The following is a 14,014-nucleotide window of genomic DNA, read 5'->3' on the forward strand; positions in this document are numbered from 1 at the left end:
TTGCCAACCATACAACCCCAACCAGGGCCGGCGACGAACCGCAACCAAGGTACGTGCCCTTGGCTGGAATAAAACCCGGGTCTCTTTGGTCCGCGGGCCGACACCCCAACCGTTGAGCCAAACCGGCCAGGGCTGATGTGTTTAGTCTTATGCTTCCATTTCATGTCTGTGACTTTAGGGGAGGGACTGAATCCCTCAATGCCTCAGTTTCTCCTTGGGGACATAAGACTATTGGAGCTGGGGTGGTGTCGAGGCTTCTGGGAGGGATCCTGGTGCCAGTGTCTCCACCAGGCCGATCCTGGCAGCCTCCATCCCCTGGGGATCTCCTATAATTAGGTGCAGCCACTGCAGCTACGGATCGTATTTTTGTCTTGGGGCAGCAAGTCTGGTTCCCACCAGGTGTTTGGTTGTAAGGCCGCAGATGGCGGGAGGGGTTCCTGGCCAGACCCTTGAGACTCCTTGTTTTTCTAGGCCCCAGCGTGACCCCTCTTTGAACCTCTATTTTTCTCATCTGTACAATGAGGACAATAGTGTGATTAGCAGGTCAGGAGAGAGTCAGGCTCTTCTCTCTGTGGTGCCTCAGGCTTCCTCCACTGAAGTCCTGATTGCCCTCAGCTGTATCTCATATTTTCCTAGGTGTGCCAGAAATGTGGGTGCCCCATAACTGGTATAGTCCTCCCAGGGGCACAGCTCAGGAGGTAGGAGGTGTTAACCCACAGTAGGGGCACAGTTAAACTCAGAGTTTCGTCGTGGCCTCAGATGAGAGGCCCAGACTACCTATGATGTGGCATTTGGGATCCTGCCTCCAAGTGTGACATCCTTCGAAATTTGGTTTCCTTTCTTCCAGTACAGGCTGAGCTACCTGCCCCAGCATTCTGAGGGTAGAATACCTGGTATAGGCCTCTGAATTCCCCAGACGCCACAGGTGAGGGCTCCCTTTCCAGGACTCTAGGTCCTTCCTAGAGTGGGAGGTTGGGGGTGGGGGCCGATGCTTCACAGAACAGAAGATCTGGCTGGAATGAAGTGCAGATATTTGTCCAGTGGAGACAGCAAGAAAAGGGAATGGATCTGGAGACAGGACCTGGGGTATGTCAGAGCAGGTGGGGGTCATTTGGGGACTCGTGGAGGGAGGCTGGGAGAGGAGGAGCTGGTATCTCTGCCCTGCCACGAAGTTTTGTGTCTGTTACCACCTCATTCTATGGCTCAGTTATCCTCACCTGGCAAAGGAGTAAGGGTTTGTTGCTTCTGGAAAGCCCCTTTGTGGCTCCAGGCCACAGTTCCTCCCTCTGGAAAATGGGTAGAGTGGGACTGGAAGCACTGTGTGGGACCTGGGCAGCCTCTCAGCAAACTCTGTGCCTTGGGTGCTCTGCTCCTAGTGGAGGGTGCTTCCCTTTCCGGCTTCTGCATCTCACTCTTTATTTTTTCTTTTAATGTTTTTATTGTTTTCTTTTTTCTGTAGTGAGAGATAGAAACATTGATGTGAGAGAGACAGAGAGATACATCAATCATCTGCCTCCTGCATGGCTCCTGCTGGAGACTGGGCCAAAACCCAGGCATTTGCCCTGACCAGGAATCCAACAGGAACCTGTCAGTCCATGGGACGCGCTCATCCACTGAGCCACATGGGGCCAGGCTGCATCTCACTCTTTTCAGCCAAGTTAACCCAGACAGTTGCACTATTGTGAAGCATTTGGCAGAGGAAAGTGGCCTAAGATCTGGGTTCTGGGCTTCACGGGGTCGCCCCCAAGAGGGGAAGCAGAGAGTGGCACCCAACCCCATGCCTCAGTTTCATTTGTCCCGGTGGGGTCTTCTCAGAACCGAGCAGTCCAGCGGTGAGGCAGGGCGGGCGCGCCTTCCACCGCTCCCCGCCGGCCCCGCCCCCGCGGCTGTCCAGAAAAGGTTCTGCGGCCGAGCTCGGTCCTGCCTCCACGCCGCCGCGGAGATGCAGGGTACCCCCTCATCTGCCCCCGCACCTGGGGTTGGCTCGCCCCAGGACTCCCCGCGAGGCTCCCCAGGGCTCTTGGGAAGCTCCTGGTGAACCAGAGCATCTGCCTGAAGCAGCGCTTCCCCATGGCCCGTCTGCTGTGGTGAGGCGAGCGGAGAGCTGGAGGAGTCACTGGAACCGCCAGGCTGGAGGCGGTCAGGGACAGCTGGGGCCGAATGGGAGGTCAGGGCATGTACGCTCTGCCCCTCCTGCCTTTTCTTGGTGTCTGTCTTCCCCGGTCCTATCTCTGTCTCTCTCCCCCTGCTGCCTGGACACAAGCAGGGGGTACCAACCGGCTGTCCCTTTCCAGCTGTGGTGCCCAGAGCAGGATGAGCTGAGGTTGGTCTCCTGATCCTCCCGCTTGGGCAGGTGGCCTGAGCGTCCAGGAGTGAGGGGAGGGACAAAGGTCACTCCTCCCCTTGGTTTGCTTCCTTCCATTTGTCCGGGGGCTTCACATAAAACCTTCGGTGTCACCCTGGCCGGTTTGGCTCAGCACCGGCCTGCGGTCCAGAGAGACCCGGGTTCGGTTCCCGCTAAGGGCATGTACCTCGGTTGCAGTTTGTCCCCGGCCCTGGTTGGATGGTGCGGGTGGTGGCCACTCGATGTGTCCCTTTCACGTCCATGTTTCTCTCTCTCTTCCTCTCTCTCCCTCCCACTCTATCTGAACAAAAAATGAAAAAATGTCCTCGGGGGCGAGGATTAAAAAAAAAACCTTCAGTGTCCCCCGAGGAAGACTCAATTTTATGGTGGCCTTCGAGGCATGGTATTCCTAGCGTAAGAGAAGAGTTGTGTATCCCAGACCAAGAGCGGATCCACGCAGCACAACTCGGTGGCATCCTCCAAGCACTTGTCACCTCTCTGGGTTCGAATCCCCGCCCTTCAAGAAGCGACTGTGAGTTCTCGAGGTGTGGGGGTGAGGCTAGGGTCGGAGGTGGGGTTTGTGGGCACCGACTGTGTCTGGCACCCTGCACCCTGTTTGGTTCGTGCTGCATTAACACCCCCTTGATTGGCACCTGGCGGCTCAGATACTAGGTCTCTTCAAACAGCCAGTGACCGCTAGCAGGGATGGGGCAGTCTTGGCCTTGGTCTCTGATAGCGCCATGGTAGCCCGGGAGGGGTTCCCAGGTCCGGGAGAGTGTCCCCAGGCCACCCACAGATGCCTGCTAAGGGTAGTCTGTGCCCAGGGCTCCAGAGAGAGCACAGGGGCGTCGAGGAGCGCCCTCGGGTTCCAGAAGGTGAGGCTGGACAGAGGCACAGCTTCTACAGTCGGGGCGACCTCGCCCGGTGCCGCCCGCCTCATGGAACCACAGCCTGACCCCGCTACTCCCAGGTAGATTTAGAACAGAAAGAAAAACAACTTCCCCAGCCCGCCGGCACATTGGATTCGAATCCAGCACCCTGTTGGCCTCTCTCGGCTTGTTTTGCTAGTTATCCGTGGGTGTGCTTCCCCAGACCACTGGAGAGAGGCAGAAGGGAGAGGGGTCCCACCCCTAGGTCTCCCCCAGGAGGGCGGGTCAGTGTATCAGCGGCTAGCCCATCCCTGAAGAGCGCCCCTCGTCTGCTGCGCTCCCCTTGCCAGGCGGGAGAGGGTTAAGAGCCCCGCTCTCTTCGTGACGTCGCGAAGCTGGAGCTCCGACGCGCGGTAGTGGCTTCTCCTCCGGCTGCTGAAACCACCTGGCGGAGAGCCGCAGGACAAAGCCAAGCGCGCCCGAATTCACTTGAGTGAGGCCGAACATACGCGAATGTTCCCGAACGCATCCGAACCTGCCCGAGCGCGGTCGGACGTAGCCAAGTCAGAATGAACTCATCCGACCCAACTCAATTGGACCAGGCCCAGTAGAACTTAAACCCAACCCTGCATGACCCAGTTGGCCCGAATCCAACCGACCCAGACAAAATCCTGCAGAATCCCAGATGGGTGACCTGGCGTGGGACCAGGTGGACACTGGTCCTTGGCCAGAAGCACCAAGTTGTGGGCAGTCCCTGGTGTGTGCCTGTCTCCTGCCTGCTCCCTTTCAAAGCCCGAGACCCACAGGTAGCCTCCCTCCCGCTTGCTAACTACCCATCCAGAACCTTTGACCTCTGACCCCGAGGAGGATGGGCACAGATTCCCCATTACCCAGGCAAGGTGTGGCGGGAGGGAGGGACAGGGCTGAGAGAGTTGGAAGGGAGGAACTGGAAATTGCTCGGAGCGGGGGGTGCTGTGGGAGGATGGTGCTCTGGATAGGGAGTACAGCCCGTAGAGAAACCCGGAGGTGGAAGAGAACAGGCAGAACGTTCCGGCGAAAATGAAGCTTGCCAGTCAAGGATCTCGGGGCGTGGTCGACGAGATTGTGGCGGGGCCAAGTGGGCTGAGGGTGGAGCCTGGGGGCTGGGGGAGGGAACAGGCCATCCTGGGAGTGACCAAAGCTGGCTAGGGGCTGGGCCTCTCCCTGCTGCGGGGAACTTTGGAACTGGGCAGCTCTAGGCAGGACCCAGGCCCCTCCAGAGAGAAGAGCTCAGAAAGTCGTTTCCAGTGTCCGTGAACTTACGATGCGATCTGGACCTCAGTTTCCTTCTTAGTGATATGGAAGCCCAGTTGTTTTCCGGTGCTCATTTGTAACTCCCTAAAAACGTCCTCGGAGAAGACTCTACCATGCCTGTATAGAGACAGGGTGGTTGATATCCAGAGAAAGACCGAGACCTACCTATGGTCACACGGACATTTGGGGACAGAACTGAAACTCACATCCTTGTCCCAGTAGGGAGACTCTGGTACAGAGATGGAAACCAAAGCATGAGGGGTGCTGGGTCCTTGAGTAGGAGTGTTACTGAGGCAGGTAGGCAAATTATAAACTACTCCTTTGTGGCCCACCATCTGGCTTCAGAAGGATGTGAAAGAACAGGTTTGAGCCACCACAGGCCATCTGCCTGCCAGATCCCTCACCTCTGACCCTGCCTCCTCTTCCAGCTTTGACCTAGAATATGCACTGTCGTATGGGAGAAGCCCCCTTGACCCTCAGGTTGGGCCTGGCCTTGGCCAGTTCATCCAGGCCCCTGCCCAACACAGCCAGCAGTGCCAGTCCTTCCTGTACTGCTGGGACAGTGAATACAAACTCTCATCTAAGACTATGTCCCAGAACTCCTCTGTGGCCAGCGACCTGTGAATATGAAGCTGGTGGGGTGACACCTCGTCTCTTCCTCCTTCTTTTATTTTTTCATTCAACACACCTCCTTTAAGTGGCCATTTGATCTGGGTTTTGTAGTTTAAGTAGGAGTTTGTCAAGCAGCCACTTATTCAGTTGAGCATGCCTAGAATGATATCTGGTAATCTGTGCTTGACTTTAGGCTGGGGTTGAGTAGAAACATTAAGGACAATTAGTAGTAACTGAACACCTTAATTAGAACTTCCTGGTAGCCATAATAAAAAGGGAAATATAATAATATGCCTGCTGCCCTCGGGACTCAATTTTTTCATATGTGAGGTCAGAGGGGCTGTGGTGGCTTTCAGGGAAGAGTTGGGTAAGGGGAGCCCAGGGACCAGTAGGGCACCGGAAGGAGGAGTCGAAGGAAGGACATGTTCAGCTGAGTGCAGTGTGTGCAAAAGCTGGAACATGGGAACACCTAGTGGGTGCCCACTCCTCCCCGCTCCCTGTGTGAGCCAAACAGCTGACGACAACCCCCCACCCCCACTTTCCAATGCTGATCATACCTCTCCCGACAGGTCTTGACCAGTCTACCCACCATTCGGAGCATGTTTGGGCACTAGCCCACCTGCAAGGCTGAAGGACAGCCAAGTACAAAGGGGGCAGGGGCGGGGCCTGGCAGAGAGAAGGGCAGGGCTGGGAGGAGGGGGTGATAGCAGGGCCCAACTGACCAGGTGGGCTGGGTGGGGACGGGGGTCATATGGATGAGGCAGGCCACCCCAGAGTGGACTGTTCTGCAGATAGGCATCTGCGGAACCCCCTATCTGGCAGTCAGTCCCCTCCACCTACAGGTAATGCTCCTGCTCCTACCCCTCCCTCACACTATGGGACCACTCTCAAGCTCTTCATGGTGACCTCCCCAGCCTATAAATCCTTAGGCTGTGCTCATTGTAACCCCCCTAAAAACACCCTCAGGGATAGAGTTTGCCATGCCCATATTACAGATGGGGAGGCTGAGGTCCAGAAAGGGGCAGAAACCTGCCAATGGTCTTACAGCCACTTGGGGACAGATCTGCAACTCAAATCCTGGAGTCTGAGTGGCCTCATTGGGAAGGGCTGGAGCATCCAGATGTAGACTGGAGGCAAGAAGGGTTTGGAGTACTCAAGTGGGGGTGGGAAGACCCCTGACGACTCAGCTCCCAGAGGACACTGGCAGAAGCTGGCTTTGGAGACACTGGATGAGTTGGACTAGTGTCTGGATCAGCTAGAGACACTGCAGACCCGGCACTCAGTGAGTGAGATGGCTTTCAAATGGTGAGGAGGTTCCGCCCACAGTGCCCTCATCACTGTCCTCACCTTCCCCGGCAGTTCAAGTGGATGCTGAACTGGGAGTTGACTCACTTGTCCAAAACCAGCCACTCTGGGAACCAGGTGTGAGAGTACATCTCCCAAATATTCCTGGGTCAGCTGTGGTGGGTCACTGTCTGGGCAACATACAGAGGTAAGAAGAAAGACTTCTAGCCTTTTCCCGAAAGCAGCCAGAGGTGACCTCTGAAAATGGCTCACTATTCACTTGACCCAGAAAACCCCACAAAATCATGCAAGTCAAGAGGTTCAAGTCTTCGTGTTCACTTTAAGAACACTGAGGAAATTGCCCAGGCCATCAAAGGTATTCATATTCGAAAAGCCACCAAGTATCTGATTACAGAAGCAGTGTGTGCCTTTCCGTTGTTACAATGGTGGAGTTGGTAGGTGTGCCCAGGCGAAACAGTGGGGCTGGACACAGGGTCGGTGACCCAAAAAGAGTGCTGAGTTTTTGCTGCACATGCTTAAAAATGCAGAGAGCAATGCTGAACTTAAGGGTTTAGATGTAGATGCTCTGTTCATTGAGCACATCCAGGTAAACAAAGCTCCCAAGATGCGTCGTAGAACTTACAGAGCTCATGGGCGGATTAACCCACACATGAGCTCTCCCTGCCACATTGAGGTGATCCTCACTGAGAAAGAGCAGATTGTTCCTAAACCAAAAAAGGAGGTTGCACAAAAGAAAAAGATATCCCAGAAGAAACTGAAGAAACAAAAACTTATGGCCCGGGAATAAATTCAGCATAAAATAAAGACTAATAAAAGTAAAAAAAAAAAGAAAGACTTCTACTACAGATCTCAATCTAGGGAAGACAGAGCCGGACATGGACACTCCCAGTGGCATGGGTGAAGGCTAGACCAGAGGGAGGAACAGGAGGAACTTCCAGGAGGGAGCATTAAAGCTAGGGTTTTGAAACATGAGTAGAAGTTTTCTTATTTTATTTATGTATTTTTTATTCTCACCTGAGGACATTTTCCCATTTTTTGTTCAGATAGAGTGGGAGGGAGAATGAGGGAGAATGAGGGAGAAAGCAAAAAAGAGAGAGAAACATCGACGTGAAAAGGACACATCAAGTGGCTGCCACCTGCACAACCCCAACCAGGGCTGGGGACAAACTGCAACCGAGGTACGTGCCCTTAGCGGGAACCAAACCTGGGTCTCTCTGGACCGCAGGCCAATGTTCTAACCGCTGAGCCAAACCAGTCAGGGCAAAACATGAGTAGAAATTTTCCAAGAAGGAGATGGAGGAAACCAGACAGCTGGGTCTCCAGCTTGGGAGATAGAAAGGATATTGAGCTATTTGAGGGGAAAACACTGAGCTACAGGCTCTCAGGGGTCATGTCCATCAAAAGGGGTTATTGAGATCAGCCATGAAAAAAGAGGTAGCTACAGACCAGGGGGGGACTTTGCTTTGAGCTTACTTTGATCCAGATAAAAAGAAAATAGGTTAATCCTGAGGCTTAGCAAAGTCCAGGACCTGAGGCTAGACAGGACAACCCTCGCAGGTGAACTGGCTTCTGTGAGTCCCACCCTGCCATCCCTCCAGACCAGCAGGCTGATGTGGAGTTCCCAGGGCAACCTCCATGGAGCCCTCGAGGCCCATGTCCCAGATCAGTGGCCTGCACGGGCTCCCCCACAGTGCCAGTTTTTCCACAGCCATGATTCCACGCTTTGGGGTCCAGACTGACTAGGACTGGCCAAGGTGGGTTCCCAACTAGAATGCTGAGACCCTGGTTAGAGTTCTGGCTGTTTGGATGCCCTATTTTGAAATTCAGTTTGCCCACTTGTATACTGGGCAAGTGGGGCTAAATATACGATCTGGGGCCTTGGGGAGGTGGGACTCACAGGTCCAGAGTCTGGGGAAGTTGAGCTGGGGTCAAGCTCCAGTTCTTCACGTTTTAGGAACTGGAAGACACCAATGAGTGGGGACTTGACCTGTTCAAGGTGGTGGAGCTAAGTGGGGACCAGCCCCTCACAGCCATCATATTCAGCATCTTTCAGGTACCTCCCATACCTTGGCTTCCAATACCACTGAGTTTCTTTTACTCCTTTCTACCTCAAGACCTTAGGGGACACATATACTTTAACTGCCCCCTAACATCCCTGAATGGGATCATTTGAGCAGGGCATTGAAGGATGAATAGAAGTTCACAGGCTGAACAGTTCATTGCTGACTGTCAACAAGCCTCAGCTCTGGACCCAGGCCCGAAGAGACCTAGCCTGGAGGGAACAACTGTGGGGGTCAGGGATAGGCCAGAGGGGAAGGACAGAGACCAAGTGAATTCAGAATTGAGGGCATCCTGGAAGATGAGGCATTTGAAAGATGGATTGAAGTTCAGAAAGAGAGGAGGTATAAGAATAGTGTGTGCTTCTGCCTGGAGACGAGGTCCTAACTGGGCGCCTGGGGTGAACCAGAAATGGGACCTGCTCAAGACATTTCAGATCCCAGTGGGCAAACTTGTCACCTGGGACACTGGAGGGTCATTACCATGTCGATGTGGCCTACCACAACATCCTGCATGCCGCTGATGTGGCCCAGTCCACGCGTGTGCTACTAGCCATGCCTGCACTTGAGGTATAGCCCTACAAGCAGGCCAGGCAGTGCAGGGTGCAGAGCAGAGAGCCCACCCCTCACCTCTTATGCGCATGTCTTCTCACAGACTTGAAGGTCCATGCTGTCATCTTTGCAAGTGCCATCCATGATGTGGACCACCCTGGGGTTTTCAACCAGTTTCCCATTAACACCAGTGATTACCACCTGTCAATCATATGATCTCCAGTGATCCCATCCCTGCTTTGAGCCTAGTCTCCCTGTTCGTAAAATGAATGTGACAATCTTCTCTCTCTTAGGTACTCAGAGAGGTCCAGGTACACAGTAGACACTCAATAAATGAGAGAATAACAAATATGGTAGAGCTGATCTGAGCCCACTGAGATTTTAAAATTTAGGGTCCTTTGAGTTATCAGAAAAACTTAACTCAATAAGCAATTATTGGGCACTTCTTGTGTATATTCTAGGAGAACTGGGGATGAGAGTAAAGCCCTCTCACTCAAGGATCCCAGAGTCTAGTTAGACAATGATTCAGTTGTTCATTCAACCAGCTCTTAGTACATACTCTTTCCTGCTATGCCAAGTCCCCAAGGAGCCTCCAGTCTTGAGAAGGCAGGGCAAAACACAAATGTCCCCAGCCCCATGGAGTCAGGGCATGGACAGAGGAGAGAGAGACAGGGTCATCGAAGACTTCCTGAAGGAGAAAGCATTAGAGTTGGGGCTTCAATGCATGAGTAGGAGTTGGCCAAGAGTTCACTAAACCTGCTTTTCAGTGAAGTGGGTTGGTCGGGCAGATCTTTAGTCTCTCCACCTTCTCCACAGACTTGGAGCTTGCACTTATATACAGTGAGACCTCTGCCTGGAGAACCACCACCTGGCTGTGGGCTTCAAGCTGCTTCAGGCAGAAAACTGCGATGTCTTCCAGAACCTCAGCACCAAGCAGTAGCTGAGTCTGCACAGGATGGTCATTGACATAGTGAGGCCACAATGATGGATGGGGTGGGATAATCTTCTCCAGTCAGACCTGGGTATGTCTCCACTTTGAGCCTGAGCTTCCTGGTCTATAAAATGAGGCAATGACCCTCTAAGCCCTGGGTGGGGTGACCAGGTCCTTGGCCATTCCCCACCCACCTGCAATTCACACACAGTGATGTGAAAACTGAGTTTCTGAGGTTTCAGGTGCAACTTTTTCTGAGCCTTTAGTCTGTCTATTTTATGTTTTCCAGGTTGGGTGACACCAGTAAGTTCTAGGGTCTTGGTGCCTCATTCATTCATTGAACCTATTGTGTGTTTGCCCTTTATAATGACCAAAACAGTTACGGTCTTTCTGAGATTCCGGTTTGTGGAGGAGATGGACACGTGGATGGGAGCTATAATGGGGACCCTTAAGCAGAGTTGTGATGGATGACTTGTAGACAGAGCTGTGACGGGGGAATGCTCAAGGTCAGGTAGGGCTTCCCCAAGAGGAGAAACACTAAAGCCCAGAAAAGGGAACAGCATGTAGGAAGGACTCAGAGGAAACTAAGGCTCCCAGTGAAGAGAAACTAAAAATTTGGTGAGACAGAGTTGGGGCCTTGGGTGGTGGGCATCATTTGGAGCAAACTGGAGGTTTGAGAAGAAGTTTTGAGACTTTTGTCTGATTCTCAGAGAAGCCCATGAGCTGGGTGTCAGTTACTCCTGGGTCCACATAGGTCCAGCGAAGTTGATTTTTATTTTATTTATTTATTTATTTATTTATTTATTTATTTATTTATTTATTTATTGTTAATCCTCACTTGAGAATTAAAAAATTTGCACCTGAAACCCCAGAAGCTCAGGAGGGAGAGAAAAAGAGAGAGAAGACAGAGACAGAGAGAGACAGAGAAAGACAGAGAGAAAAACCGATGTGAGAGAGACACATTAATTGATTGCCTCCTGCACATGCACTGACCAAGACGGGATCAAACCTGCAAGGCAGGTACATGCCCTTGATTGGAATCGAACCCATGATCCTTTGGTGTACAGGCTGATGCTCTAACCACTAAGCAACACTGGCCAGGGCCAAAGTTGATTTTTCTTTTTTAATTAAAAAAATATTTTAGCCCTGGCCAGTTTGGCTCAGCTATTAGAGCGTTGGCCTGCGGTCCAGAGAGACCCAGGTTCGGTTCCAGCTAAGGGCACGTACCTCGGTTGCAGTTTGTCCCCAGCCCTGGTTGGGTTGGGTGGGTGGCAACCACTCGATGTGTCTCTCTCACATTGATGTTTCTCTCTCTCTCCCTCCCTCCCACTCTATCTGAACAAAAAATGGGAAAAAGAAAATGTCCTCAGATGAGGATAAAAAATTTTTTTAAAAATATGTTTTCTTTATTGATTTTAGAAAGAGAGGAAGGAAGAGGGAGAGAAAGCTAGAAATATCAATGAGAGAGAACATCGATTGGCCGCCTGCTCCACGCCCCCCACTGGGGATTTGGTTCACAACCTGGGCATGTGCCCTGACTGGGAATTGAACCGGCGACCTCTTGGTGCATGGGTTGATGCCCAACCACTGGGCTGAAGTTGCTTTCTAAACAGCTGTGTTTGGGGCTGAATTGCTGAAAAAAGCCCTCTCAGGCACACAGTGGCCATGGGGAAATTTGGGGAACACTAAGTTATGTTCCTCCCAGCTTCAAGACCACCTATGGCTCCCATGGCCCTCTAGGTAAGTCCCCCACTCCTCCCTGAGGAGCTCTCTGCTCCTGTCAACCTCACTTGCTCCAGCCGTAACTGTTTCCTCTATGTTCCTCAGCTCATCCAGCCCAGGGCCTTTGAACAAGCCATGTCCTGGGCTGAGCATCACAGCTGCCCTCAGGTACATCTCACCTCAGCTCCCGTATTTAATCTTTAACATGTGGAATATACCCCATGAGCCTAACAACCTTGGAGATAGGACTGTTAACTCAGCTTCTCTTGTGAGCTGGGTTTGCAGCCAATCTCATTACATCTCCCCATTTCATAGTTGAGGACACTGAAGCTCAGAGGGCTGAGGGGCTGAATGGGTGTCTAGGAGTAAAGAGTGGGGTGGGAGCAATGCTCATACCTGTTATTCCCCCCTCACCTGTTCCCAGGTGCTGGCCACTGACATGTCCAAACACATGCACCTCCTGGATGACCTCAAGTCCATGGTGGAGACCAAGAAAGTGACGAGCCTGGGAGTCCTGCTGCTAGACTGCATCCAGGCGTGTGGCTGGGCAGACCCTGGGGCCTCAGTTTCCATGCTTCTCATTTATGAAGTGCTGACTGTGTGACAGACTTGAAGAAATGGAGGCACCAAGATTCACGTGACTGTGCCTTAGCCACTCCTGCTCCCAGGCCTTGGTTTCTCCATCTGTAAAAGGGTTGTATCCATGGTGCCAGGCTGGCAATGGGAGTTAACTGAGCCCGAGGTGGCCTGGCCTGAGTCCTCCTGAGCCTTGGTCTCCTTAGGTCTTGCAATACCTGGTGCACTGTGCTGACCTCAGCAACCCCACTAAGCTGCTGCCCCTGTACCACCTGTGGACAGACCACATCATGGCTGAGTTCTTCCAACAGGGAGACCGTGAGCGAGAGTCAGACCTGGACATCAGCCCCATGTGTGACATGCACATGGCCTCAGTGGAGAAGTCCCAGGTCAGAGGGTGACTGGGTCAAGCTGATGGGCACTGGGCATGGGGGAGAGAAAGGAGAAGGTGAGCCTACCCCATGAGTTCTGGCTTGACCCCTGGCTGGTCAGAGGGAATGTGGCCTAATGGCATGGTCTGTCCTGGGCTGTGTGGAGTAGGCAGAGATGCACTCTCTCTGGGCTGCAGGGAGAGGGATCTGTACTCATGGGGTTTGAAACTGTCTGTTCTGAGTGGTGTAGGGGAACCTGGAGGGGCTCTTAGTCTGGAGACACTTACACTTAGCTTTGAGGGGTCAGGGCTGGGGTAGAAGGAAAGACTCAGAAGTTTGGGAAGCCCAGAAGGGGCAGAGGAGGCTTTCTAAAGAGGGGCTGTTTGAAGAGGGTTTTGAAGGATGAGTAGGAGTTGGACAATGGCATTCCAGGGAGAGAACAACCCAGGCAAGGGCCTGGAGACTTGACTGGGTCTACATCCCATGATGCCTTATAGCACAGCTACCTCCCCCACCCAACCCTGTATCACTCCACAGGTGGGTTTCATTGACTACATCGCCCACCCACTGTGGGAGACTTGGGTTGACCTGGTGCACCCAGATGCACAGGACCTGCTGGACACACTAGAGGACAACCTCAAGTGGTACCTGAGCAAGATTCCCTACAGCCCTATGAATCCCACCAGCCTTGGGGGACCTTGACAGATTCCAGTTTGAGCTGACTCTGGAGGAGGCAGAATAAAAAGTGGGGAAGGAGGAGGAGAGAATGTTGGCCCTGGAGGCCTCGGAGTCACCTGACAATGATCTCCTGTCCCCTGAGGCCAGCTCAGACCCTGGGGCCTTATACTTAGACAACCAGAGGACTATGGACAAGCTCTGAATGGACCATGAGGGCAATGTGACGGCTGAGCCATTTGGCCCCTTATGAATGGACTTTCCAGGAAGAGGTCCTAGGTGACTCGTGCCTTGTCTTCTTCACACATTGAGGAAGACAACCAAGCTTTTAGTTATAGGCAAGTTTCAGGGTCACATTGGAGGCACCTGGCTGGGGTCCACTCTGACCTTTGGCTCTGCTGAGAGAGCTGTCCTCCAGACTCACCTCTGAAGCTGGGGCTGGGTCAGGCCCAATTTCTGCAGTGATCACTCTTGAGCCACAGCCATCACTTATTCTTTCATTATTTTTTTAAAATATGTTTTTCTTTATTGATTTTTAGAGAGAGAGGGAGAGAGAGACAGAAACGTCGATGAGAGAGAACATTGATTGGCCACCTGCTACACACCCCCCCCCCACTGGGGATCAGGCCCATAACCTGGGCATGAGCCCTGACTGGGAATCAAACCCACAAGTTCTTGGTGCATGGGTCAACACTCAACAACTGAGC

General features: G+C 52.8%; 1 protein-coding gene and 1 pseudogene across 1 annotated transcript; both read left to right on the forward strand.

Moving 5' to 3' along the window:
• The first annotated feature begins 1,891 nt into the window (after positions 1 to 1,891).
• PDE4C (phosphodiesterase 4C) lies at positions 1,892 to 13,560 on the forward strand. Its single transcript, XM_036282191.1, is given in 17 exon segments — positions 1,892 to 2,021; positions 2,024 to 2,087; positions 4,935 to 5,126; positions 6,313 to 6,416; positions 6,470 to 6,571; positions 8,022 to 8,039; positions 8,042 to 8,214; positions 8,378 to 8,476; positions 8,891 to 8,943; positions 8,945 to 9,050; positions 9,099 to 9,222; positions 9,849 to 9,881; positions 9,884 to 10,002; positions 12,110 to 12,220; positions 12,468 to 12,650; positions 13,170 to 13,331; positions 13,333 to 13,560. Coding segments are annotated over 17 exon segments (1,950 nt in total). The 5' UTR covers positions 1,892 to 1,942.
• Positions 6,667 to 7,210, forward strand: LOC118616469 (annotated as a pseudogene).
• Positions 13,561 to 14,014: the final 454 nt, after the last annotated feature.

Source organism: Molossus molossus, unplaced genomic scaffold, assembly GCF_014108415.1.
Source record: "Molossus molossus isolate mMolMol1 unplaced genomic scaffold, mMolMol1.p scaffold_m16_p_4, whole genome shotgun sequence".
NCBI lineage: Eukaryota > Metazoa > Chordata > Mammalia > Chiroptera > Molossidae > Molossus > Molossus molossus.